General features: G+C 46.4%; 1 protein-coding gene across 1 annotated transcript in view; it reads right to left on the reverse strand.

The window, feature by feature from the left end:
* Window positions 1–27,838, reverse strand: part of LOC311244596 (contactin-4-like) — a gene marked incomplete at both ends in the record, with an annotated part of 367,297 nt that overhangs the window by 252,012 nt on the left and 87,447 nt on the right. Inside the window, one exon of the mRNA XM_084334191.1 lies at window positions 19,805–19,980. Coding sequence (XP_084190317.1) covers window positions 19,805–19,980 — 176 coding nt within the window. The remainder of the gene's footprint in view (window positions 1–19,804; window positions 19,981–27,838) is intronic.

A 27,838-nucleotide genomic window follows, 5' to 3' on the forward strand; every position in this document is an offset into this window, starting at 1 on the left:
ATTTTGTTGTGACAAGTTTAAATACCTACAATCAAAGTTAAATACCTACTATCAAATATAAGTACATCGAAACCAGTGCTAAGTATTTCTGTCATTGTGCATGTCTTGTTATTACCAAGACAAAGAAGACATTAACGACCTAACATTCCATGCCAGAAAAATGGTAATCTCATACTCATAAACCACTTCTGTGTTTGCAGGGCAGCGTGTTGTTAGTCTGCACAGCTTCCTAAGGCTGTGGGAAACACTATAAAATATGTTCTATTGGTTTAAAAATGGCAGGGTTCTAGATTACTTTTTTGAATCACTGACAGATGACAGCTAATCCAGTGGGTGAGTGGTTAGGGGTCGATTTAAGAGCTATTGTTCACATGTAGTATCCGTGTTAAGGTGTTAAAATGCAGCCAAACTTTAGATAGAATTTTCTGGGCGACAGAAATGGGGCGACAGTGGCTCAGGAGGTAGAGCAGTCGTCTGGCAATCCGGAGGTTCCCGGTTAGATTCCCACTCCTCCCGGGCAGCATGTCGGTGTGTCCTTGAGCAAGGCACTTAACCCCTAATTGCTCCCGATGAGCAGGTTGGCACCTTGCATGGTTGCCTCCGCCGTCGGTGTGTGAATGTGTGAGTGAATGTGTGAGTGAATGGGTAAAATGTGAGTAACAAATTGTAAAGCGCTTTGGATAAAAGCGCTATATAAAAAAGCAGCCATTTACCATTCTCAGCTTTTCTATGCTCCGAGACTTGAGGTTTAACTAGATTCAAATAAGCATAATGTTCTTCAAATATTTTCAGATTTCAATGTATGACACACATTCTGTACTTTCACAATCTGGAAAAATCATCTGGAAAATGACGATGGAGACATGCGGTCACAATCGCTGGTCGCGGTTACATATTACTCATGCAACACGTAAATATAATATTTACAAATGACTATGACTTAACAGGTATTATGTACCTTGTTTTTTGTGGCCGATAAGTACTTTATTTACCTTTTCTGATGAGATAATGTTTGCAGCAGCCTATGCAGAGCTTGTTAAAGTTAGAGGTTCTATGTAGGATTGCAAGTAACTGTCTAACTGTATTTAACTGTTTCCACTGACTGTACATAACTGTTTCCACTAGAGGGCGCTATAGGCGGAGCCACTAATGCTACCACCAGGTGGAGAGTATTTAAAGAGATGTCTCCTCCCCCTCTACCTCTTTCCCACCTGCCTCTCACGGAGAGGAGAACTCATGTGCTGCTGCTTTACCATGCAAATAATAAACCACGCTGATTAATAGCTGAAGGTAGAAACCATGCCTCTTGACCACATTATTGTCGCTCCATAGCCAGACTCTGTCAACAGGTTATGGGCCCAGATCACGCAGGGGCGAAATAATAAGGGTAGCAAGTTTAGCTGAAGTATAGGCTAGGTTAGCACCGGGAGTACCGCGTGGCTAGACGCTAGGCCAACAAGAGCTAAAGCTACGCCTACCATCAAACAAGAGGATGGCGACCAAGGGAAGGAGCAAATGGCCCTCATTCAATGGAAAGGCAGAGGACTACGAGCTCTGGGAAGAGCGCATGTTATGCTGCATGCACGATGTGGGACTGAAGACGACGAGCTTGACTAATGGGCTAATGATGGCGATGGTGATGGGAGGACTACCGGAGCTGTACAAACCGTTCACACTCCTGGTAACACACGGTTCAGCGGACATGACGCTGGGAAAGTTCAAGGCCAAGTTACGAAACTTCGAGGCCTCAGAAGATACCCACCCAGCCGCTGCGGAGGCGGGAGAGAGGGTGCTGAAGGCCCGAGCGATGCCAAGGGAGAAGACCAGGCCCACGGCGGAGCTGGCGTGTTGGCGATGCGGAGAGAAAGGCCATCGGAGAGGCGACTGCACAAAGACTGTCTGGTGTAGCTTCTGCAAATCCACGGGGCACACAGACAGAGCGTCCATGAAGAAACACGACCAGAGCGCGCGATACGCGCATGGACAAGATGACGGCCATGGACGAGATGGCGGCTACGGACAAGATGGCGGCTGTGGACAAGATGGCGGCAGCGGACAAGATGGCGGCGACGGTCGACGTGAGACAGATCGAGACGACGCCCGGAGAGTAACGGGACAAGAAGACTTCGCTTTCGAGGCGCGGACAGCGTGCGTCGCCAGGCCGGCGCAGCTGCAGCGGGCCCAGAGGAAGGGACTGATCGTGGACACAGGTGCGTCGTCCCACGTCATCAACGACAGGAGTCGGTTCAAGAACTTTGACAACACTTTCCACCCGGAGAGACAAAGCATGGAGCTGGCAGACGGGAAGCGCACCTACGGGTTGGCGCAAGAGAGAGGAGACGCACAGGTATGCCTTAAAGAACGCTCTCTACGTACCATCGCTCCCACAAAGACTATTCTCTGTAATAGCTGCTACTGCAAACGGTGCCAAAGTATTCTTCGATAAAGACAAAAATATTCTTGTAGAGCCTGACGGTACACGGTTTAACATAAAGATGTACCAGAAAATGTATTATCTGCAAACAGAGTGTAATGACAACGACAAGTGTAATGATAATAATGATATGTGCAGTGTGACGCCCGGTCAGTCACGGTATTCAGACATGGCATGAGATTATGGGTCATTGTAATTACGAGGATTTACTGAAACTGCAAGCAGTGACAGAAGGCATGCACATTGAAGGTGAAAAGCGTAGACCTGACAAAGAATGTGTAGTGTGCAAAACGGGGAAGTTTACTCAATCGAGAAACAGAAATCCCACAGAAAAAGTAAAGGTACCACTTGCACTAGTTAACACGGATCTAGCCGGTCCAGTAAGCAACGAGTCCATAGGAGGCTTTAGATATGTACAGTCTTTTACAGATGTGTGCACAGAGGCAGTGTTTGTTTACTTTCTCAAAGCAAAGAGTGACACACTCCAGGCCCCGGAGAAATTCCTGGCAGACGTAGCCCCTTATGGTAACGTAAGATGCTTGAGGTCCGACAACGGAACCGAGTTCACAAATAGAGAGTTCCAATCACTGTTGAGAAGGTACAAGATAAGACACGAGACGTCATGTCCATATCCCCCACACGAGAACGGAGTGGCAGAGAGGGAATGGTGCGCCCTTTTCGAAATGGCTAGGTGTAAGCTAGTAGACAGTAACTTACCTAAGAGTCTATGGCATTATGCGGTGCAAGAAGCCGCTTACACCAGAAACAGGTGCTTTAATAAGCACACGGGCACCACCCTGTATACAGCACTGACAGGAAAGAAGTGTAATCTAGCTAGAATGCACCAATTTGGATCAGTGTGTCATGCTTACCTGCAGGATAGAGGAAAGCTCGAGTCCAGATGTGAAAAAGGACTATTTGTAGGGCACGACAAAGGAAGCCCCGCTTTCCTAGTTTATCACCCCGGTAAAGGGAGAGTGCAGAAACACAGGCTAGTCAAGTTTGTCACAAAGACAACATGCGAGAGCGAGACACAGACAGAGGAGCCAGAGCTGGACTCCAGAGTAAGGTGTGAAGAAACAGAGACACCTCAGCCCAGTGTACTTAGCACGGTCGTGCAGACAGACAGTCAGCCACCCCCAGGGGGCGATGACGAGGAGCACCCGAGGGTGACGTCACGTGCCCCAAGCAGTGGGAGGTATACCTCAAGGGAACACAAACCCCCAAAGTATCTGACAGACTATGCCCGGAGAGGAAGTGACGAGGATGACAGTACACTTACCACCATTGATTACTGCTACAGGGTAGTCAGTGGGGTACCTCAGACCTTTAAAGAGGCCATAGTGTCCCCTGAATCAAGTAAATGGAAGAGAGCAATGGATGAGGAGATGAGGTCCCTAGAAGACAACCACACCTTTACTCTAACCAAGTTACCAGAGGGCAGACAGACAGTTGGAGGGAAATGGGTGTACTCAATCAAGGACGGTATTGAAGGCCACGACAAGTACAAAGTGAGGTTCATAGCTAAATGCTTAAATGCTGAAGGAGGGTACTCCATGTTTAAATATGGAAGGAGGGTGGCTACACTGCTTAAATGCAGGAGGAGCCTCATCGTCCAACTCTCAGCGAAGGAGAGTGGGTGTAAATAGCCAAATAGCTACCGTGTGACTCTTCTCTCTGATTAATAAAATGGCTCAAACATAGTGTACAGTGTGTGGTCAAACTTTGGCTGACTACTAATGAAAAACTAATATTGACAAAAATTCCATAGACTGATATTAAATGAAAATTTGGTTCACTGCAAATGTCGATAGAGTTTACAATGAACCAAGGTGATCCCAAGAGTAAGCAAGCTAGTGTTGCTGTCCCTCAATTATCTATCTGAAAGGTCACAAAGAATAATGTTCCTGAGTAAGTGCTGATTTCCAATTATGCTGGCCTATTTTTCACCTAATGACCTTTTGGAATATGTGTGGTTTCCCTCTGTCTGGGTCCTATGTCTAGTTGTATAATATGTGTAATATACATGTATAATATGTTTAGGCGTGATACGTCTAGGTCTATGTCTTAAGTATATGTGGGGGTGTGTTTATTGTTAGTATGTTTTATCTAAGTGCCTGAATGCTTCTGTCTGTCGCTTTCTGTTTGAATACATGTGCGTGTGTGAAGTTCGTCGAGCACATTTTCCAGTACCGTTGCACTGAACCTATTGTCATGGTTACGGTGGGTTGTGGTTTTACCAGAACAGAGCAGTTGGGGGAGGAGAACACATTGGTGAAGTGCAAAATGTGCTGCCAGGTAAACAGGGTGTCATGGAGACATGCTATCACTTTCTGCACACAGAGCAATCCTTTTCATGGCCTTATTGTTATGAAGATAAAATATAATGTATGTAAAATATGTATAATCAGTATTTATAAATAGATTTTCAACAAGTACCTATCCTCTGTTGTCTATTTTTTCCCCTGTCATGTCAGAATTGTCATCTAATATATTATTCCATTACTTCTCCTGATGCTTTAGGTTTTTGCCGTGGTATAATTTCAGTATCGGTATCAAGATAAGTCATAATTCTGGTACCATGACAACATTAAACAGCATCAGCTGGAAAGTCTCTCATCGCCTCGGCTGGATGTTTCCTGATAGAGAAGATCAGTTGTCTCGTCCGTCGACAAACAACTCCCAGAGGATCCTTTTGATGACTTACAAGGTTTAATGAAACCTCCCACTCTAATGCCCACGTCATGATAAGGCAGGAGTGAACTGACCTGAAGTGAACTGAAACATGAATGATTAGACATGCTGGGGGCATGTGTTAAACATGGGAATATGAGGAAAACACTAAACATGACTGCACTGTAATTGTCCGTATACTTTGAATTATGGCCAAATGATGAATTGCCATTATCTTTACATTTTCTGTAGGAGAGGGGTTAATTTTCTCATGAATGGGAGAGGGGGCAGACCCATTAAAACATCATTTGCTTATTTCTGTACATTTGTAGATTAGTCATATCATGCATTTACTGTATTTCCCATATAAATACTCCAACCAGAACCAGAAAATTGCAAGCAGCTTATCCATTTTATGCAGGATTTGCGGTGGGTTAGGTAATAATCACAATAAAGAGAATAGAACCCGCACACTCACATGCTCCAGAATAAACGTTTAATTTATAACGTTTCATCAGGTCCATGAGGAGTAGACGCTGGAAACACGGTCAATGAAAAGTTTATTCTGGAATATATGAGAAGGCGGGTTCTATTCTCTCAGAGGTCGCAGCTGTTTTGTGATATTTTAGGTTTGCTTAAAGAACAGTTGATCCGTCAGGACTTTCAATTCGCGATCAGAGAATCAAAGCTTGTCCTAGGAGGACATGCATACTGTTTTAGGATGGGGGTTCGGTAAAATAGACGTTACAGTACCTTTGTCAAAAGGTACACAACCATATGTTTCTTCACAAAGGCATCAGGGGGGGGGGGGTAGTTTTCCGACGCTGTGATCATTACAAAAGCATGTTTTAGGATGGGGTTCGGTAAAGTAGATGTAAAATAGACGTTACCTTTGTTAGAAGGTACTCCACTCTCGCTTCGAGTCCAAGTGTCTTGAATCAGAACAGGATCAATACATATAACGTTAGGTGGCCCTCATCCGTTGTCTTCTTCGTCTATACTATAGTCTGCTCAGGCCTATAGACTATAGACGAAGCCGAATAGGTTTCCTCATCGGCCGGTTTGACTATAGTATTTTTATGATTTACCAGACCAGCTGAGTCCAACATAGTTCGACACTGTCAATCACTCCATTCTGATTGACAAGCTAAAAGCAATTGGTTTTGATAGATTATCAGTGAGCTGGATACAATCCTACCTTGAGGGGAGAGAACAGATGGTGGAGGTAAACGGTACTCTATCCCCCCCTCACAGTGAGCTGTGGTGTTCCACAAGGAAGCATACTAGGACGGCTACTGTTCCTAATTTATGCAAATTACATGTCATCAGCTTGTGACTGCAACTTGTTCTTGTTCGCGGACGACACAGCCCTGCTGGTCTCTGACAAGAACAAGTTACAGGTTGAAAAAACGTTCAGCTCAGAACTCAGCAGAATCTGCACCTGGCTCGCTGATAATAAACTATTATTACACCTGGGTAAAACAGAGGCCATCTCTTCGGATCACAAACTCAGCAAGACCGACGGCTTCTCAGTTACAGTGGGTTCCATCCTAGGGGCAAATCTTTCTTGTGACAAAATGGCATCCAAGGTAATAAAAAAAGTCAACCAACGAACTAGATTATTGTACCGGATCTCCTCTCTGGTAAACAAGAATACCCTGAAGACTCTGGCAGGAGCACTCATTCAAGGGTACTACGACTATGCTTGCACCTCATGGTACCAAAGCACCTCAAAGACGCTAAAAACAAGATTACAAACATCACAAAACAAACTGGTCAGACTTCTACTTGACCTTACCCCTAGAACCCACACCTCACCCCTGCCCACTTTGACTACCTAGGATGGCTTAGAGTAGACGTACAGCAACTTGCAATGGGCCTGGTCTACAAGATACACTATACGACTAAGGTACCCATGTACATGTCAAAATACTTCCCAAAGGTCAGTGAATACCACGACCACAACACCAGAGGAAGCACAACAAATCATGTTAAACCCAGATTCGGCTCAAACAAGGGACTAAACACGTTTCGCAATTATGCCACATCAATGTGGAACGCCCTACCCAAAGGAATGTGAATCCCTACCCACATTCAAAACCGCTCTTAAAGATCACCTACGGGAGGCTGCAATTCGAAACTGGCCACCGTAAATGTCCATACCCCCCCACCCCCACCCCCTCCTAATAGTCAGTCTCCTCCCCACCGTATGTATATATTCTCTCCCCACCGCATGTATATTTACCCTCCCACCCACCCACCCCCTCCTAATGTACAGTCTCCTTCCCACTAGGCTTGGGCGGTATAATTTTTTTCATACCGTCATACCTTGCTGACATAATACCCCGGTATACAGTATATGACGGTATGACTTTCATTTTCATCAGCGGGGGGCTGAGCTAACAATATACTCGTTATCACCATACATAATGCTTATATTTAACCACGTTGACATTAGGGCCGTTCTTTCAACCTAAAAGTGCACTTTCTTCAACCTCGCACCTAAATTCCTTAGCAACCCGGCTGTGTTACCAAGTAAACAAATCACAGAACGATAGCCAGTTAGCCAGCCAGGTACCGACGTTAGCTCTCAGAACGATTAGCCACGTTAGTTAGCCAGCATCCAGCCAGGCAGAGACGTTAGCTCTCAGAACGATTAGCCATGTTAGTTAGCCAGCATCCAGCCAGGCAGAGACGTTAGCTCTCAGAACGATTAGCCACGTTAGTTAGCCAGCATCCAGCCATGCAGAGACGTTAGCTCTCAGAACGATTAGCCACGTTAGTTAGCCAGCATCCAGCCAGGCAGAGACGGTAGCTCTCAGAATGATTATCCACGTTAGTTAGCCAGCATCCAGCCAGGCAGAGACGTTAGCTCTCAGAACGATTAGCCACGTTAGTTAGCCAGCATCCAGCCATGCAGAGACGTTAGCTCTCAGAACGATTAGCCATGTTAGTTAGCCAGCATCCAGCCAGGCAAAGACGGTAGCTCTCAGAACGATTAGCCACGTTAGTTAGCCAGCATCCAGCCATGCAGAGACGTTAGCTCTCAGAGCGATTAGCCACGTTAGTTAGCCAGCATCCAGCCAGGCAGAGACGTTAGCTCTCAGAACGATTAGCCACGTTAGTTAGCCAGCATCCAGCCATGCAGAGACGTTAGCTCTCAGAACGATTAGCCACGTTAGTTAGCCAGCATCCAGACAGGCAGAGACGGTAGCTCTCAGAACGATTAGCCACGTTGGTTAGCCAGCATCCAGCCAGGCAGAGACGTTAGCTCTCAGAACGATTAGCCACGTTAGTTAGCCAGCATCCAGCCAGGCAGAGACGGTAGCTCTCAGAACGATTAGCCACCTTAGTTAGCCAGCATCCAGCCAGGCAGAGACGTTAGCTCTCAGAACGATTAGCCACGTTAGTTAGCCAGCATCCAGCCAGGCAGAGACGTTAGCTCTCAGAACGATTAGCCATGTAACCCTCTGCTGGCGCGTGCTGTGCACTACAACCAACTCTGTGTCTGTAATAGCAGTCTGTGACGTCACGGTATTGAGAATCATACCGGCGGGATCTCGAAATACCCTGGTATACCGTAATACCGTCATACCGCCCAAGCCTACTTCCCACCGTATGTATATTCTCCCCCCACCGTATGAATACTTCTCTCCCACCCACCCCCTCCTAATGTACAGTCTCCCTCCCACCGTATGTATAATCTCCCCCCACCGTATGTATATTTCTCTCCCACCCACCCCCTCCTAATGTACAGTCCCCTCCACATCATATGTATATACTCTGTCAGGATCTATGGGTAACAGTACTGTATATTTGCATATCGTATATGTCACAAATGTAACAGTACTATACACCTGTATGTCATGTATGTCCCTATGCCATAAATGTCATGATGTCATATATGTTGTGTATGTCATAAATGTCACTATGAATTGAAAATGGGGGACCCTGATGTAAACAAGACAAACGTCTTTCTCTGGTCTGCATCCCCTTAACAATTGTGTGTATTGAGCCGTACTGTATTGTACCCATTCTGCAATCTGTTAAATAAAGTTTTCATTCGTTCATTCATTCATTCAACATAGTCTGGTGGAAACGCACCTTATCGTCCATAATCATCATCCATATAATCCATTTAGTCTTTTTCATAATATCCAATAGTTCACTCTCTAGGCGATCGCCATTGTCGAACGTGTCCTGCTCACTGCTGCTCGCACCCTACTAGTAGAGTCCTAAGTGCTTTGTTTTTGGCGCTCAGCGCTTGGATTTCAAACACGAGAAATCCATTCAGCCGCAATCCATTCTTTGTGAAATCGCCCCAATGGGTATTAGTCAAACACGCTGTGACAAAAATTACAGGGTTTGGTTTTTGCATACATTTTTGCGATCCTGGAGGGTCTGATTATTCAGTGCATTTGATTTTTTGCAAGCTACCCTATGAGTATCAGCAGTCATATGTTGATACCTGCCAATGTATTTATGTTGAAACATTATACACACTTGCTAGGTAGAAATGGAAATAAGTCTGTGACTTTTTTGTGCAATCCTTGATAATCTTAGGATGCATGTACTGTATTTTAATAATTGTCAAATACTTGCACTTCTAGTACACTTGCTCATTATGTACATAAATCAGTTAATATGTAGATATCTGTTGACACCTATGTAGATACGGTATGTCAATATGTGAATAGGAAACATTTGTTTTTCCTTGTTTTGTTTTCATGTCCGTCATTTTCCACATGTTTGTCCTGTTCATTGGTGTGTGTGTGTGTGTGTGTGTGTGTGTGTGTGTGTGTGTGTTGTTGTCTAGATTGTTATCAAGAACTTTTGTGAACCACCTCGTATGCAAACAGTAAAAATAAATAAACATCAAACATATATGTTGTGAAGGATCAGATTAAACCGAATATATATATTTATTTATGGATATATATTTAATAGTATTTGTATATCGTTCGATATCCCTTGTATATTCTTTGTACATATACACTGAATATCCCTTTAGTCTACTACAGCCCATAATAGTTCATTCTCTCATTGGACAAGAACCTGGCGCCAGCAGACAAGCCCCTTGAGTCAAGTTCAATAGTGCCGACGAACATGTCCCAACTAGCCCCGGTTCCGCGTAGGAATACGGCTACCGAAATACGAATGGTACTATTTGTTCACCGTGCATATAAATATTGCGCAAGTAAAGTAGAACTTTCTTTTAGTCCATTAGTCCTTTACCCTCCAACCTAGTAACAGACGTGAAGCCTCACCCACGACCCACGTGTGGTGCAGTATGGCCTATTTGGCCCCAGAATAGGCAATCGTGTAAATTCATAGCTGAATTGTCATAGTTTGGCACTGTACCGTCGAGTGGGACGTATTTCTATTAAGTTAATAATAGTCTATTATGTATGGTGCATCGTTCGGTTAGAGTTCTAAAGTGAGCAGCACCCCCATCGTTTCCTCGCGTTATCTAGAGTCTTAACCAGGCTGGGCAGACCACGCGTGGTGCTTTCATCCGAGGAGTTCTGGGCGAGGACGAGTGGACCTGCACATTGGATTACCTACCCGGACGACTGCTGAGCCTATACGGCATGGAATATCTATTTGCTTTGGGTGCTTTGATTTGTGGAGCGGATAACAGCCAACGCCGGTGAGTGTTGGAATTACCCCCGAGAGGAGCCCCGGTGAGACGGCGCTCAACCCAGACCGAGGCCGCCTCGCTTCTCCTTCGTTGTGGACCTACAGCCTACAGCTACCGTCTACAAGAGGGCCCAAGTGTATTCATCTGTGGATCAAGATCCTGCGGGCACTGTGTTCTGTACCTGAATTCTCCCCAGGAATCGTTGGCCAGATGGGATGCAGCTGACGGCTCTCCAAACCCCCCCCCCCCTACTGACTTACAACCAGCAGGACCCCTTTAGTAGCCCGCTATAATCTTTAAGTACCATCGCTATAGTTCCCTAAAGAACCAGGTTGTATACTTGCTTCCTGCGTAACCAGAGATTGGACATTCAGTGTTGATTTGCCTACAAATACTCATTTGCCTTACAAGTGCATTCAAATCATAAATGTAATTAAGTGAATGTTGTATATACCTTTTGCTATATTAAACCTTCGACTGTTATATTTGTGTGGACCTGATTTCATATGTGGGAAAGTGTTCATCATACTTAGATATCGTGTACTGTATGGCCAGAAGTTAAAGTACATCAAGCGGTAGTGGTTTAATGATACCATACTTATCAATACAGTCAGGGAATTGTACCCCTCAGTTACAATTGGTCCTTCGAGCCGGAGGGTAACTAGTGTAATATTAATATAGTGTTATTAATATTGAAATGGCCTATGATGAACACTCCATGAAACGGTCCTCCTAACGTAGAACGCCCGCGGCGCAGACGACAGACACCTCAGTACTTAGAGGATTACGCTGTCAGTCAACTACCTAGCCTTCTACAGACGGTAAACGCGGTAAAAGTAGAAAGTAAAATTATGTCTGACCTTAACGACCAGGTTACCCCGACCACAGAGGCCCTAGTGGGTTCTAATGTAACTGACCAAGCTCACGGTGGGGACCAGGAGGGAACAGACATGCCTTTACCCCCCGCCAATACCGAAGAAGTAGTCCCCGACCAGCTCCGGGAGGAAGACAACCCTCCAGAGGTGGAACCCTGCACGGAACAAGATGAGGAGAGCGCCGAGGAGATAGAGCTCCAGGACTCCCCAACGAGTACAGCCAGGAGAGGCTCACCTCTACAAGTGTCTTCCCCCAGCGAGGCGGAGAGGATGCTGTCACAGGCGTTCCTCGTCAGCCTGACAGCCTCTACCGAACGCGATCGACTCCAGGGTGAACGCGATCGACTTCAGGGTGAACGCGATCGACTCCAAACACAGCAACGGAGCGAAGAAGAGCACATACGCCTGGAGATGAGACGCCTTCAGACGGAAGAGAATATGGCAAGAGACCGGTCCGACACCCAGCGCGCCGCTGACGGTGCCCAAAGAGAAGCAGAGCGCGACATCGCTCTCATCCAGCGCGAAGGCGAGCGCGACAGACTACAAGCGCAGCTAATGGAGCAGCTGATCACCAAGGCAACACCCTCTCCCTCCGCCAGGGGTTCAAGGGCCTCGTCGAGACAACAGTCAAGGGCAGCATCCCCTAACCGACCAAGCGACCCTGAACCTGACCACCAGAGAGAGCCTATACCCCCCGCAGACCCCCTTCCCCGACCGGTCCAAGCGAGACCCAGCTACAAGGAAGGAGCAGCATACACTGCGGAGAGGCTAAATAAACGACTACAGGATCTAGAGGACCTGACAGAAGAAGAAGAGGGAGAGGAGGAGAACCAAGCCCGACGACAGCACAGTACTCCACCGGACCAGGAGGTCCAGTACAGCCCAGGCTATACCCCCGCGGCGCTGCGCTACAGACCCCCGACTCTATTCACGGGTGAGCATGACGCACGACCAGCCCCGAGGAACAGCACCTGGACCAGCGGGCCATGGTACCCTGCCGGTACCAGCCCACAGAGAGGCGCAAGAGGAGACTCGCCTAGGAGGCCTCTCTCCCAACGCTCACCGATGTGCCAGCCATCCACGGCGTCATACATTGGCACACCGACGTTTCCAGACTTCACCCATGAGAATCGAGCACAGTACACGGAGCTCCGGATGTGCTTAGAGACAATGATGGTGGATGTCGTTGACGAACGCCACAAGTATGCAATATTACTGAAGCACCTGAAAGTACCCCGAGCGCACAATATAGCGCTAGCCTATGCCACCTCTACGACCCCATACACCGCGGCTCTAGCAGCGCTGGACCAGAGATATGGACGTATATGGGATTACGTAATCCAAGAGATAAGGCGTATTGACCGCCTACCCCCAGCAACAGACAATCGCTCACTAGACGACCTGTCTATAAAAGTGCAGTCCCTGGTAGGGATGCTGGGAGCGCAACGAGAAAAGGGTATGCACGAGCTATACGCCAACTCTAACGTCGAGAGGATTTTAGAGAAGCTGCCGCCCGCCAGACAAGAGCGCTTTAGGCGGCAAAGAGACCACCGTGATCCTAACGGTCCCGAACCATCCCTCCTCGATTTAGCCGACTTCCTGACGAGAGAAGTCAGCAGCCTACGCTTGGATACATTCGTGCGGAGCACACCAAGCTCCAGAGAGGGACCTAGGAGAGTAAACGATGGAAGAAGATCAGTGACTGTCATGCACCAATCAGAATCAGTACCGAGCAGTAAGAACCACAGTACCCCCTCGAGAAAAGAGAAGTGGAAGATGGTGTGCCCGTACTGCGAGAAGGAACACTGGCTGTCACAATGTGACCTGTTCAAGAAGATGAATGCAGAAGAAGTGAGTCAATGGATAAAGTCCAACAGGCGCTGTTACCGATGTGCGCGCAGTCACATGGCAGCCGAGTGCCGCCTAAAGAAGAGGTGCAGTCAGTGTGACGGAGCCCACCTAGATGTCCTACACGACAGTAACAGAAGAAAGCCTGCACCTGCACCATCGAGCAGCACAAAGGCAAGTGTCATGTACATTGACCCCGCCAGCAGCAGCGGCGCCCAGGTGCTCTTAAAGGTAGTCCGTGTAACATTGAGCCACCAAGATAAAGTCATGGACACTTACGCCGTCCTTGATGACGGGTCAGAGAAGACCCTTCTCCTCGCATCCGCTGCGGCCCAGCTGGGACTGCGGGGGAGCGAAAACCAGATGACGATTCGGACAATAAGAAGAGATTTAAAGACGATAAAAGGCGAGAATGTCTCCTTCACTATCGCAGCAAGCGGGCAGCCAGAGAGACGGTATAGGATTACAAATGCTTTCACCAGCCAAGAAATAGGACTATCACAGTACACCTACCCCATCGCCAAACTGATGGATAAATATGTGCACCTGCGTCAACTACCTATCCCGCTCATAGACGGCGCCACCCCGACCCTGCTGATAGGCTCCGACCATGCAGACCTCATAGTCCCGATAGACCGGGTCCATACAGGACCCAGAGGCTGTCCTGCAGCAGTCGAGACCCGCCTAGGATGGACATTACAAGGCCCCCTCGCTAAATCTCTCAACCGAACAGCAGCCACTAGCTGCCTCCACTCCAGAGTGACAGAAGAAGACACCACTCTCCTGCAGCATGTCGAGAGGCTATGGACACTAGAGACAATGCCCTTTAAGAACGAAAAGAAAGACATTCGTTCTAAAGAAGACATTTACGCCATAAACCTCCTCGAGCAAGGGACAAAGAGAGTCACAGTCAGCGGAGTGATGAGATACGCAACTCCACTCCTGAGGCGAGAGGGAATGCCCACCTTTCACGCCACGAAAGAAGCTACGGAGCGGTATCTATTGAACACAGAGCGGCGCCTAGCCAAAGACCCCGCTCAAGAGAGTGTGTACCGCGCTGAGATTGAGAAGCTAATCACAGCGAGACACGTAACCAGATTGACATTAAAGAGGCCGATCAGACGACCGAATCATGGTACGTGCCGCACCACAAGGTCCACCACAACGGCAAGGATCGCATTGTGTTTAACTGCAGCTACCAGATCGGATCCCAGAATCTGAATAAAGAGCTCTTGCCCGGCCCCACACTCGGCCCCTCTCTACTAGGCGTGCTACTACGCTTCCGCCAGGACAAGGTGGCTATCAGAGGGGATATCAAAGGGATGTTCCTGCAGGTGAGACTAGTGGAGGAGGATAAGCCCCTACTGCGGTTCCTATGGAGAGAGAGGATCGGAGATGAGCACCCAGCCATCTACCAATGGGAAGTCCTCCCCTTCGGAACCACATGCAGCCCGTGCTGTGCTACATTTGCACTGCAGAAACACGTCGCAGAGGACCCAGCAGCAGATGAAGAGGTCCGACACAGTGTGAAGAACAGTTTCTACGTGGACAACTGTTTACAAAGCGTTTCGACCCAAGAAGAAGCCGAGGCTCTCCTACTCAAGCTACGCGCCTCCCTGATCAAAGGCGGCTTTGATCTCAGGCAGTGGGCCAGCAGCGACCCGCAAGTATTGCGCAGCCTCTCCCCCGCGGACAAGGCAGCCAGTAGCGAGACCTGGATGGCGACCATCCCAGGAGAAGCCCAAGAAATGACACTAGGACTAGTCTGGCGCTTCAAAACAGACTCGCTCCACTATAGACACAAACCCCTGACCACGGAGCAGGGAAGGTCGACGGCGATACCGACCACCAGACGGAGTGTGTACAGAACACTCGCCAGACAATATGACCCGTTGGGATGTATTCTACCTTACACCACCAGGGCAAAGATGATTGTACGAGCACTATGGGACAAGGACCAGGGCTGGGACGACCCAATACCCGCACACCTTGCCTCCACATGGAGAGAGTGGGAGACGGAACTCCGCTCACTCCCAGGCGTCAACATACGCCGCAGCTACTTCCCACCCACAGTGAGGCCAGAGACATGCAAGATGGATCTACACGTCTTCAGCGACGCCTCCGAAGTAGCCTATGGATCTGTGGCCTACTTGCGTGCCCAAGAGAAGGGAGGAGAGATACACACCGCTTTCATCCTGGCTCGCTCAAGAATAGCCCCACGAAAGCAACAATCTATCCCGCGTCTAGAGCTCTGCGCAGCCCTAGCAGGAGCGCATCTAGCCACGTTAATCCAACGTGAACTCACCATCCCGGTGCAAAGAACAATCTTGTGGTCAGACTCTACGACAGTACTCACATGGATCAAGTCTGATTCATGCAGATACAAGGTCTTCGTGGGAGTCAGAGTCACAGAGATTCAAGAGTTAACAGAAGCAGCAAGCTGGCGGTATGTGGACACCAAACACAACCCAGCTGACTACGAAGAAGCAGAACTTCTTCTACTACAACGAGCCCAGAGAGACTCGTTCCCCGATGAGCTAGACTGTCTACAGGGAGGAAAGCCCGTCCCATCAGACAGCAGACTGCTCCACCTGGCACCCGAGAGTGACGCCCATAATCTCATCAGAGTGGGTGGTCGACCACGGAGAGCCCCCGACCTACCGGATGACGTTAAGTACCCGATAGTCTTGAACAGCCGACACAAGGTCACAGAGCTGATCATAAAGAAATACGACGAGGATGTGCACCACGCAGGAGCAGAGAGAGTCTTCGCGGAGATCAGACGTCGCTATTGGATACTTCAAGGGAGAGAAGCAGTGCGACGCTTCCAGCGAACCTGTCTAGACTGCCGAAAGTGGCGCGCGCAGCCCAGCATACCCCGGATGGCTGACCTACCTCCCTGTCGCCTCCGACTCGGCGACAAGCCCTTTCACTCCACAGGCATGGACTGTTTTGGCCCGTTGTATATAAAGAAAGGAAGAGGAACCGAGAAGCGGTGGGGTATTGTATTCAAATCCATGACCACCAGAGCGATACATATCGAACTCCTTCCAACCATGAGCACAGACTCATTCCTTATGGCCTTCCGAAGATTCACATCGCGGAAAGGAAAACCGTCTACATTGTTGTCTGATCACGGGACAAACTTCAAAGGCGGAGAAAGAGAGCTGAGAGAGAGCTTCCAAGCTATGGGCCCAGAACTTAAGACCCACCTCGCTCCATCCCAGATTGACTTCCAGTTTAATCCCCCGAACGCACCCCACTTCGGTGGAACCTGGGAACGAGAAGTACGTTCCATAAAGACAGCCCTGTACGCCGTGCTTGGGGCCCAGACTGTGGCGGAAGAAGTCCTAATGACAGTCCTCACGGAGATCGAGGGAGTATTGAACTCCAAGCCCCTCGGTTACGTCTCAAGTGATGTAGCAGATGTCGACCCAGTCACCCCCAACACACTCTTGATGGGGCGGCTGGACCCCGCGCTACCCCAGACAATGTACAGGCCTGAAGAAGCGAACGGCCGAAGAATGTGGAGGTACAGTCAAGTACTGGCTGACAAGTTTTGGAATAGCTTCCTACTCCACTATCTACCGTCTCTACAGACCCGCCAGAAGTGGGTAAAAGAGAGAGACAATTTGACAGAAGGAACAGTCGTCATGATTATCGACCAGTCACTACCCAGAGCTATGTGGCCGGCTGGCCGCGTAAGCAAAGTGATCACCGGTGCCGATGGCAAGGTCCGAGCAGCTGAAGTGCTCGTCCAAGGGCGAACTTACACACGACCCGTGGCGAGGCTAATAGAACTGCCAAGACTCCCAGACACTATCGATGACGACCATGACCCCATGACTTTGTGAGTTGACTGACCCTTACAGCGGACCTTGAGTGGTAGACAGTGCGGTTAATCTGTCTCTGCTTAGCTAATTAGGTGGGACTAATTAGGGGGCGGCTGTTGTGAAGGATCAGATTAAACCGAATATATATATTTATTTATGGATATATATTTAATAGTATTTGTATATCGTTCGATATCCCTTGTATATTCTTTGTACATATACACTGAATATCCCTTTAGTCTACTACAGCCCATAATAGTTCATTCTCTCATTGGACAAGAACCTGGCGCCAGCAGACAAGCCCCTTGAGTCATGTTCAATAGTGCCGACGAACATGTCCCAACTAGCCCCGGTTCCGCGTAGGAATACGGCTACCGAAATACGAATGGTACTATTTGTTCACCGTGCATATAAATATGGCGCAAGTAAAGTAGAACTTTCTTTTAGTCCATTAGTCCTTTACCCTCCAACCTAGTAACAGACGTGAAGCCTCACCCACGACCCACGTGTGGTGCAGTATGGCCTATTTGGCCCCAGAATAGGCATTGAGACCTCGTGTAAATTCATAGCTGAATTGTCATAGTTTGGCACTGTACCGTCGAGTGGGACGTATTTCTATTAAGTTAATAATAGTCTATTATGTATGGTGCATCGTTCGGTTAGAGTTCTAAAGTGAGCAGCACCCCCATCGTTTCCTCGCGTTATCTAGAGTCTTAACCAGGCTGGGCAGACCACGCGTGGTGCTTTCATCCGAGGAGTTCTGGGCGAGGACGAGTGGACCTGCACATTGGATTACCTACCCGGACGACTGCTGAGCCTATACGGCATGGAATATCTATTTGCTTTGGGTGCTTTGATTTGTGGAGCGGATAACAGCCAACGCCGGTGAGTGTTGGAATTACCCCCGAGAGGAGCCCCGGTGAGACGGCGCTCAACCCAGACCGAGGCCGCCTCGCTTCTCCTTCGTTGTGGACCTACAGCCTACAGCTACCGTCTACAAGAGGGCCCAAGTGTATTCATCTGTGGATCAAGATCCTGCGGGCACTGTGTTCTGTACCTGAATTCTCCCCAGGAATCGTTGGCCAGATGGGATGCAGCTGACGGCTCTCCAAACCCCCCCCCCCCCTACTGACTTACAACCAGCAGGACCCCTTTAGTAGCCCGCTATAATCTTTAAGTACCATCGCTATAGTTCCCTAAAGAACCAGGTTGTATACTTGCTTCCTGCGTAACCAGAGATTGGACATTCAGTGTTGATTTGCCTACGAATACTCATTTGCCTTACAAGTGCATTCAAATCATAAATGTAATTAAGTGAATGTTGTATATACCTTTTGCTATATTAAACCTTCAACTGTTATATTTGTGTGGACCTGATTTCATATGTGGGAAAGTGTTCATCATACTTAGATATCGTGTACTGTATGGCCAGAAGTTAAAGTACATCAAGCGGTAGTGGTTTAATGATACCATACTTATCAATACAGTCAGGGAATTGTACCCCTCAGTTACAATATATATAAAGTTGTAGTGTTAAAACGCAGATATTTTAATAGTTGTTATGGACATTCAAAAGTAAATTGTACTCGTCACCGCATACACTCAAACTCCTCTGACCTCATCTGGTCTTTCCAAAGACCTGAGATGGGACGAGCGCTCGTGCACACACACACACACACACACACACACACACACACACACACACACACACACGTTTACGCTTACTTACAGTAATGATCTTTGAATATTTCAGCTAATGAAGTTAAATCAACTATCCAGTTAATTTTTATAGTCTAACGTTTGGCTAGAAAGAGAGAGAGACTCTTGTAACGCGCGACGTGGGTCAGTCTGACTTGCAGAGTGCGCCACTGCGTTTCGTTGTCTCAGAATGGATTTGGTAGAGAGAGAGAGAGAGAGAGAGAGAGAGAGAGAGAGAGAGAGAGAGAGAGAGAGAGAGAGAGAGAGAGAGAGAGAGAGAGAGAGAGAGAGAGAGAGACTCCGTTATAGGCCATTCAGTCTGACTTGCGGAGCACGCACTGGCCTTAATCTATGCACACTGCCAGCCAGGCTTTTATGCTATACGGAGATATTCAGATACAATTTAATACAAACTGTTCCGAAGATATTAATGTTTCACACCGCCAACAAAGTAGCCTACTAAGTCTGTTGTCTCGGAATGGAAATGAGCTGTAATTTCTGCGCGTCTCCCTCACTTGAGACGTTGAGTATTTAACCACACCCCTCAGCCAGAAATGTAGTCCGATAATGATTAGCCTAATTTGAACAAACTATAATACTATGTTTTATACACAACGATTTTAACATTTTATTAAACATTTAAATTATACTGTATAACATAAATGTTCTATTATTTATAAAAAAAATTAGCTTTTTTTCCTACGGACCACCTGCAATTCCGTGGACCACAGTTTGGGAACCACTGATTTAGAAAACCTTGATGCCTATAAACCTTTCGGTTTCCCATGAGAAGTGAACTCACAGGCGACGTGCAGACTGGCCTCCCTGCTGACGACGGTGCCGAAAGAGTTGGACGCCAGGCACTGATAGACGCCGACATCTTGCTCTTTGTCGAGACGGCTGAGGCGCAGGTTGCCCCCTGTTAGAGAATAGCGTGACCCTGGTCTCGGCACGATGAAAGAGTCGTTCAGCTTCCATCTGTGAAAGAAGAAGAACATGACACAGCTGAGACCGGAGTGAGCGGGAGGGCAGGACGATGTTGGAATGAGTCAGCCAGTGTGAAAAGATTCTGCCTTGTTGCAGCAAAGATGTCTCAAGGTAGAAACGTTTTCTTTTGTGGGGGGGAAAGCCCTTGCAAAGGAGACATGCACGGACTCATTCCAACAGACACAATAAACTGGAACATTTAAGAAAAAACAAACTTTTGCTTGTCTGTGTTATTGTCTAGTCATTGTCTAGGGAGGTCCATCAGAGCTTGCACTTCCAGACTCACTAACACTGTATTTCCCTGGTCCATAAGAACTCTAAACACCAGCAATCAGTAATCATCTCACTACCGATACACATATCTGTGCAATAAACATCACTCTATATTCACATGTATATGCTATATTCATGATTTTATATTATACTGGAATCTTTATATATATTGATATCTTTTGTACTTTTGTCTATGCACTGTTTTATACTGACCTGCACTTTTAATTATTGCTTTTAGCAATGACATGTGTATTGTTAAGAACTGTGTGAGTGATAGTAGTATGGAGTGAATGATATGTGTAACATGGAGGGATGAATTGTAGTTGTCCTGTTTACCTTATTTTTTAACTGAGAGAGAGAGAGAAAATATAATATGATAATTTACTAATAAGTGTTCATAGCCGTATTGTACTATGCAACTATGGTGTAGATGGGTTTAAGAGAGAAAGCAGTGCTCCGCTCCATTGAAGGTTTCCCAGGTTCCACTTCATTACCCATTCAATCCATACTGTCAGACGACGTGCTGACATGCTTTCATCACCATCAAACTGCAATCAAACACACCGTGACCAAACACACCCCCTTATCCCCGAAACAAAGCCCCGAAATTAAAACAAATAACACAGTCTCACGTGTGGCGCGGCAAAACAACGCTGAGTGTAATTGAAGTGGGAGGTAATCAACAAGAGACATTATTCATTTGTGATGATAATTCATTCATCTCCCTTTCAGGGGAACCTTTGCTCGTTCCAAATACAAGAGAGAAACCGAATCAAAGGCTATAAATCCCACAGACATTATTTTCTTTTCACTGCCGTCCTTTCCCATTTCAAGGAGCAAATCCTACAACACCTTGCAGGGCGACTAGACCATGCTGTGCGACAATCAGAATCCCAAGTGGGAGGCCCTTGCACCAGGGATGGTAAGCCCCCTCCACACCCCACACCCTCCAATCACGGTGATTATCAGACCTCCGGTCTACCTCCACCACTATGTCTGGTCAAACAAGATAGCCGCATGTAAGACATACTGTAGGATAACGCGGGTTTCAGATTAAAGGTCGTGCTGTTGAGAACATGGGATCCGGAGCCAGACCAGCAGGACTTAAGTGCGAGTGTAGCACTTGTGTCACCTACTTGTAACAGCTGTTCGCCACGGGCACAGTTCAACTTCTAGGTACGAAACGAGGAGAGGAGTAATATGCACAATTTAAGAATAGTGGACCAGAGACAGAATTATAACAATAACCGGTGTTTATTCAAATGCGCGCTAGCTAGACATACAGGCATACAGACATAGAGTGCTAGTTGGTTGAAGTATCCCTTTTAGATTCTTTCAGTAACCTCTCCTTTAAGGAGAGTTAGTTCGATATCAAGTCCTAGATTGATTGGATAAACACATTAGGTTTGGTTCAGACGGCTCTGAGGTTATCTCTAGCTAAAAGCTAGATTCAAGATTGGATATTGGATGTATCCTTTTATCACCAGTAAACTCTATTTCAGTTTATCATTTCAATGGGTAAATGTTTAAACATATTAATTTAAACCTTTAAATGTGCAGGGAACGCAAATACCTTACTAGGTGAAATGCTCCTTTAAACTCTTCCTTTGAAGGTGTAACACAACAAAAGTACCAAATGAAATATTCTAGGTTATGGGAATGCAAATACCTTATTAGGTGAAATTACCCTTTAAACCTTCTTTCTTTACAGGAGAACCATCAGTGATTCAACTATAATCAATGTCATCAATAGGATTCAATTCAGGTCAGTTCAATCCGTGGAAGTTCTTATGATTCAAGTTCAGTCAGTTCAATCCTACCGGACTGTTGAGGTAACAAGAGTTGGGCAACAGGGGTATTCGAATCAGGCTGGCATTAGCCTTGAGCTATATCAGAGGTTCAGTGGGTTGGCTCGCCATCTTGCATCGTCCGGCACACCGCCTCGTCCCCTCGTGGGCACACGTGGTGATGGGTGGTCTGGACTCCAGGGCCCTCATTCATCAACCTGACTTACGCACAGATTTGTGCTTACCCTGTGCGTACGATCATTTCTAAGCAAAGAGTGGGATTCATCAATTTCAACTTGAACTTGACTCCGTGCTTACGTGTACGCACAGCTCGGACCACACTTAGCTGACGCCCAGTGGTAGAATATCGTTACTACGCATAAGCACTCCTCAGTTCTGCATTAGTTTCAAGGCGGAAATAAAGACACTGGCGCGTGTTCTGTATGACCCCCGTGATTCATTATAGTTCATTGTGAAATAGCGATATTAGTGTAATTATTGTCAAACCCTAAATAGCATGTGGAATAGGTCTTTCTCTCCGAATGAATGCAGGTTTATATATATAGCGTTATGGGGTGCACTGACAGTCAGATGTCACATAGCACTGAATGTCTTATCTTATCTCTCTTTATACCGTATGTGATGACGTATTTTAACACACACCTCGGCTGAGGGGACGACCCGAGCTATTATTATGCAAAGACAAGTACTTTAGCGAGTGGGTACTTGGCCCGTGCAAATGCGACCCCCATCTACTACTCTTTGCATACAGGTAGTCAGACGGGGGGGGGACATTAACTGCATTCTGAAAAAATGGGGGGGACCCATTCCCAAGTCCCCCGTGCCAAATACGCCCCTGCACTGACTGCGCTCGCAGGAACTGTTTTCAGAGATAGCATCAGATAGGGATGAATGAGGGGCAGTCTAATTGCAGAGAGAACATAATATTAACTAGAGTCCACTACCCGAGACACCTCCTTCATTTGTACCACAATTTGGGACCCAAATTGGAGCTACGAGCTTAAAAGCTTTTCCGTGCTTATTTGATCAAGGTCCAGCTGCAGAGCCGGAGAGACAGACAGCAGAGAGACAGACAGACAGACAGATAGACACTGTTCCACAGTGTGTGTGTGTGACCTAGTAGAGACCCCCCCCTCTGGACCACCTCCTAGTAGAGACAAGTTTTCTGAAATTTATGTTTATATATGCAAATGAGGCCCTTCCCCATTAAATATGTGGACATTTATGGATGCAATAAGGCAAAATGAAGTAAAATGAACAACTAAATGTGTGTTATTGACGTTTTATTGTCACTAGTTTCATAGAAGACATGTTTAGGAAGCAAAATAACAGAATCTCAAAATCAACAAAAAAGGTATATTTGCCTATTCACCTGCAGTGTCTCGCCTTAATCCTCATCTTCGTCTTCTTCCTAGAGAAGTCTCTACTAGGAGGTGGTCCAGAGGGGGGGGGGGGCTGAGTCTCTACTATTAGACTAGTAGTCACACACACACACACGCACGCACACACACACACACACACACACACACACACACACACACACACACACACACACACACACACACACACACACACACACACACACACACACACACACACACACACACACACACACACACACACACACACACACACACACACACACACACACACTGTGGAACAGTGTCTGTCTGTCTGTCTGTCTCTCTGCTGTCTGTCTCTCTGCTGTCTCTCTCAAAATAGTATAAGTGCTATCTTGGCCCTGAGAGTTGCTCTCCGGCTCTGCAGCTGGACCCTCTCAAATCAGCACGAAAAAAGCTATAAGCTTATAAAACGATTTAATATGCTAAACTTCGTTTTAAATTCCTTAATTCACTTTTGTTTATTTCATAAAGATTTTCCCGACATAATGATACCTGCCCCGACCAGATCCGTGACTCTGTTGCGATACAGATGAATTATCTACTCAGAAAGCTTATAAAACAATTTAATATGCTAAACTTTGTTTTTAAATTCTTTAATTCACTTTTGTTTATTTCATAAGGATTTTCCCGACATAATGATACCTGCCCCGACCAGATCCGTGACTCTGTTGCGATACAGATGAATTATCTACTCAGAATAGTATTATAAAGTGGCTATCTTTTATGCTGTAGATCACTGCTGGTATGCAGAACCTTTATTTCAGCGGGGACTGTAGTATTTATTTGACGTTACTGTACAATATATGTGTATTAAAAGACGGAGCTGTCTTTTATTGTATTATAATAATTATTAATATTAAAAATAGATTAAGAAAGGCATTCTTATTCCAGCAAGCATTAATGACACTAACGGGCAACTTTAATGGTCTTTATTAGTGTTTGCGGTGTCCAGGCAGCAATGGTCTTTTAGGAAGTTAATAGGTATAATATCCGACAGTGTACAACACCCTCGGTTTAGTCCATTCTTCCACATTTCATGGGGGTGTCCATTACCGTATATGGTTAATCGGGGCGGTTTTGGTATGCAAATACGTGAAAGTGTGCACGAGCCTCGGTGCAGGGCCAAGGTGAGATTCATCGTGACAGGTGTGCGTAGAACCTGTGTACGCACGGTTGATGAATCCCGATTTTCCTGTGCGTACACTGATTCTACATTCTGTGCTTACGTGTGGAAATAGAACATATTCTACGCACACGTTGATGAATGAGGGCCCTGGAACTGCTCCCAGGGTGGAACGGGGTGCTAGAAAAACCTGGCCTGCTTGTGAGCAGGCATTCAGAAAATAAAAGCTATTTACCATCTTTTATCGCTTCATCATCTTTTCATATTGCTTTCAGAATGAATAATCAATCAGGCTACTTTTAGCTATGCTAAGCTAAAGTAGGCTGTCTTAGGGCGACCAAACGTCCTCTTTTGCCCGGACATGTCCTCTTTTCACGCCCTGTCCGGGGCGTCCGGGGGGGGTTTATAAATTCATGGAAATGTCCGGGGTTTCATTGTTTTTAAGTTTCAGTTTCAGTTTCACAGCCCTTTGCGAGCATCTGAAGGCTCGGGACTGCATTTTTCGCCAAACATATAAATTAAAGCGCTATTCGTTGCCGTTCGAATGCCATCTGACTCGCCCAAATCCGTGCCTCGGTTCTCGAGTTACATGCCGATATGTCAGGCGTGCGCCAGATTATCACCCCGGACTCCCGGAGAAGCATGCAGCTGCAGAGCCGCAGAGCCAGCAGCGTTCTCGGGCCGCGCGCTGACGGCCGCGCTGTGAGGGCCGCTCAGCAGCGCCACCCACCCAATGGCTGAATTGCCAATGGCTGAATTGGAGTATTGCACTGTGCGGGCATAGCTGCAAGATCCGCGCGGGGCCAGACTCGAGGGAGTAAATTAACTATACTTTTGCTCACACAATATCTTGAATGAATGCGTTTATTTATTTCGAACATAAATTGAAAATAAATAATAATAAAAAACAAGTAATAAACAGAACAAACAAACAAGCAGGAGTATAGAATGAAGTGTAAACATATGTATTCCTACCCCCTTGATTGATTGATTGATTGATTGATTGATTGATTGATTGATTGATTGATTGCAGATTGCAGAATGGGTACAATACAGTACGGCTCAATACACACAATTGTTAAGGGGATGCAGACCAGAGAAAGACTTTCGTCTTGTTTACATCAGGGTCCCCCATTTTCAATTCATCATATGACATACATGACATACAGATAGACAGTATTCAATATACCTTCACACTCTATTATCTTATGCAACTCATATTCACTCCACAAACTGAAATATACATACATTGTTGAATGAACAGCCTGTTTCTTAAAGTTAGACTCTCCTCTAAATTGTAACCCCCCTCTCTATAACAGCATTTTTGGATGTTACCCGGGAGTGAATTGTTTCGTGCTTTAAACATGATTTGTGCAGTCTTAGGGCGTTTTCACACCTGGCTCGTTTGGAGCTGTTGATCCGAAACCTGGAGCGTTTACCCGCTATTTCGGTTCAGTTGGGCATATATGAACACAGCAATCACATTCTGTTGCGGAACAAAACAAGCGGGCCGAGACCACCTAGAGAGGGTGGTCTCGGCGCATTTTCAAACGAACCCGACGCGACTCGTATGCTGTGAGAATGCAATCAATTTAGCAAACCGACACAATAATAATAATAGTGAGCCGTGGGTCAACGTGGAGCAGCGATGACTCGGTACACTGCCTCGTTGATATTTGGGCAGACGATCACATTCGTCAGATGCTGGAGAACACGCAAGTGTACAGAAAGTTTAGTGACTGTAGTGACGCTGCAACAGCAGCACCGTGCGAGACAACACCTCCTCTCTCTCTCTCCCTCTCACTGACTCTCTCTCTCCCTCTCTCTCTCACCGAGAGAATGAATGTGGACTGTTCCATCGGGGAGCTTCGGTGGTAATGTGAGTGGCTACAGACCGCTGCACTTAAATATAAACATTAGTCTACCTGGAGACTCAATGAGGTAATTGTAGATGTCGCCATAAGACGCTTCTGGCCATTTAGTGGGATCATTGTTTCATTATCCGATTCCTGGTCGGCTGAAAGGACACTGGCAACCGAAGCTCCCCCCTCTGATGGAACAGTCCACATTCATTCGTGCGTCATCTCGCGTCTCCAGACTCTGTGGGCAATCTGCGCATGTGCATGGGTAATAATAGGTGCTTTAAAATGGGCTTTTTCGCTGCCGATTTAGTTCTGATCGATTAGGAATGGCTCGCGCCGTGTTCAGGAGATTGAGGCGCATAAAAGACTATTCGATCATGTCTCTAGCACCCCCACAGCCGTATCTGCAACCACTTACATCACGGCTCTCATCCACATTCATTCATTTGCTCCCCCGCTCTCTCCTCCCCGATTTCAATGTAACGCGGAGATTCAGGGTTGGGGGGGGGGGGGGGGGGCACACCCCAAAATCTGACCAATGAGTGATAGTTTGCTCGCGCGTGCATTTGTTTTGGTCCGTGTGAACACAGCCGTGTGAACACAAACGAACTAAGAATCAAGTGCAACAATTGTATCATAATAGTCCCTGAATCGGAACAAAGCAAACGAACTACAGGTGTGAAAACACCCTTAAATTCAGCCAGGTCCCAGAGTTTCATGGCATGTGATTTAAAAAAAGAGTGTGTTTGTGTGTTCCAGATATCCTACCTTATTGATAATCAAATCAAAATCAAATGTATTTGTAAGGCCCGACAACACACGTTCATGTCCCTTCAGGCCCATGTCCCTTCAGGCTATGGATTTGCAGTGTTTTCCAGCTTATACAAAAAATATATATATTATTTTGGAATATTGCAACTATACTACACAAAAACGTGAGTACACAAGTTCAACTCATGTTCAGCCCTATGTTACTCATTAGCACTAAAAGTGATTTTTCTTTATTGTGTACGAAACTTGAGAATGTTATCTTTCAAAACCCCGAGGTGTATTTTTTTTGTCAAATCAGTTGTGCAATAGTCACTTTTGGTGAGTTGTTTCTATACAATTCACTTGTATGACATTTAGGTATGACACAGGACTACACAAGCATTTGTAATATAGAAATGTGTCAACCACAATATTTTGCATACAAATTATGCAGAATGTAATATCATAACTGTCTATTATTTTTCTTGCAATTGAGCCAATTTTCCTTAGGTACGGTTTTGAGGTGTGTGTTCAACACAATAATAGTATCAAAAACACATTCACAAAAAGTATGGGTTACTGAATGCTGAACTGCACTGTTATAATCACTAAGCCATTGTAAGACCTTAC

This window comes from Notolepis coatsorum, assembly GCF_963971535.1.
Source record: "Notolepis coatsorum genome assembly, chromosome: 17".
Lineage (NCBI taxonomy): Eukaryota > Metazoa > Chordata > Actinopteri > Aulopiformes > Paralepididae > Notolepis > Notolepis coatsorum.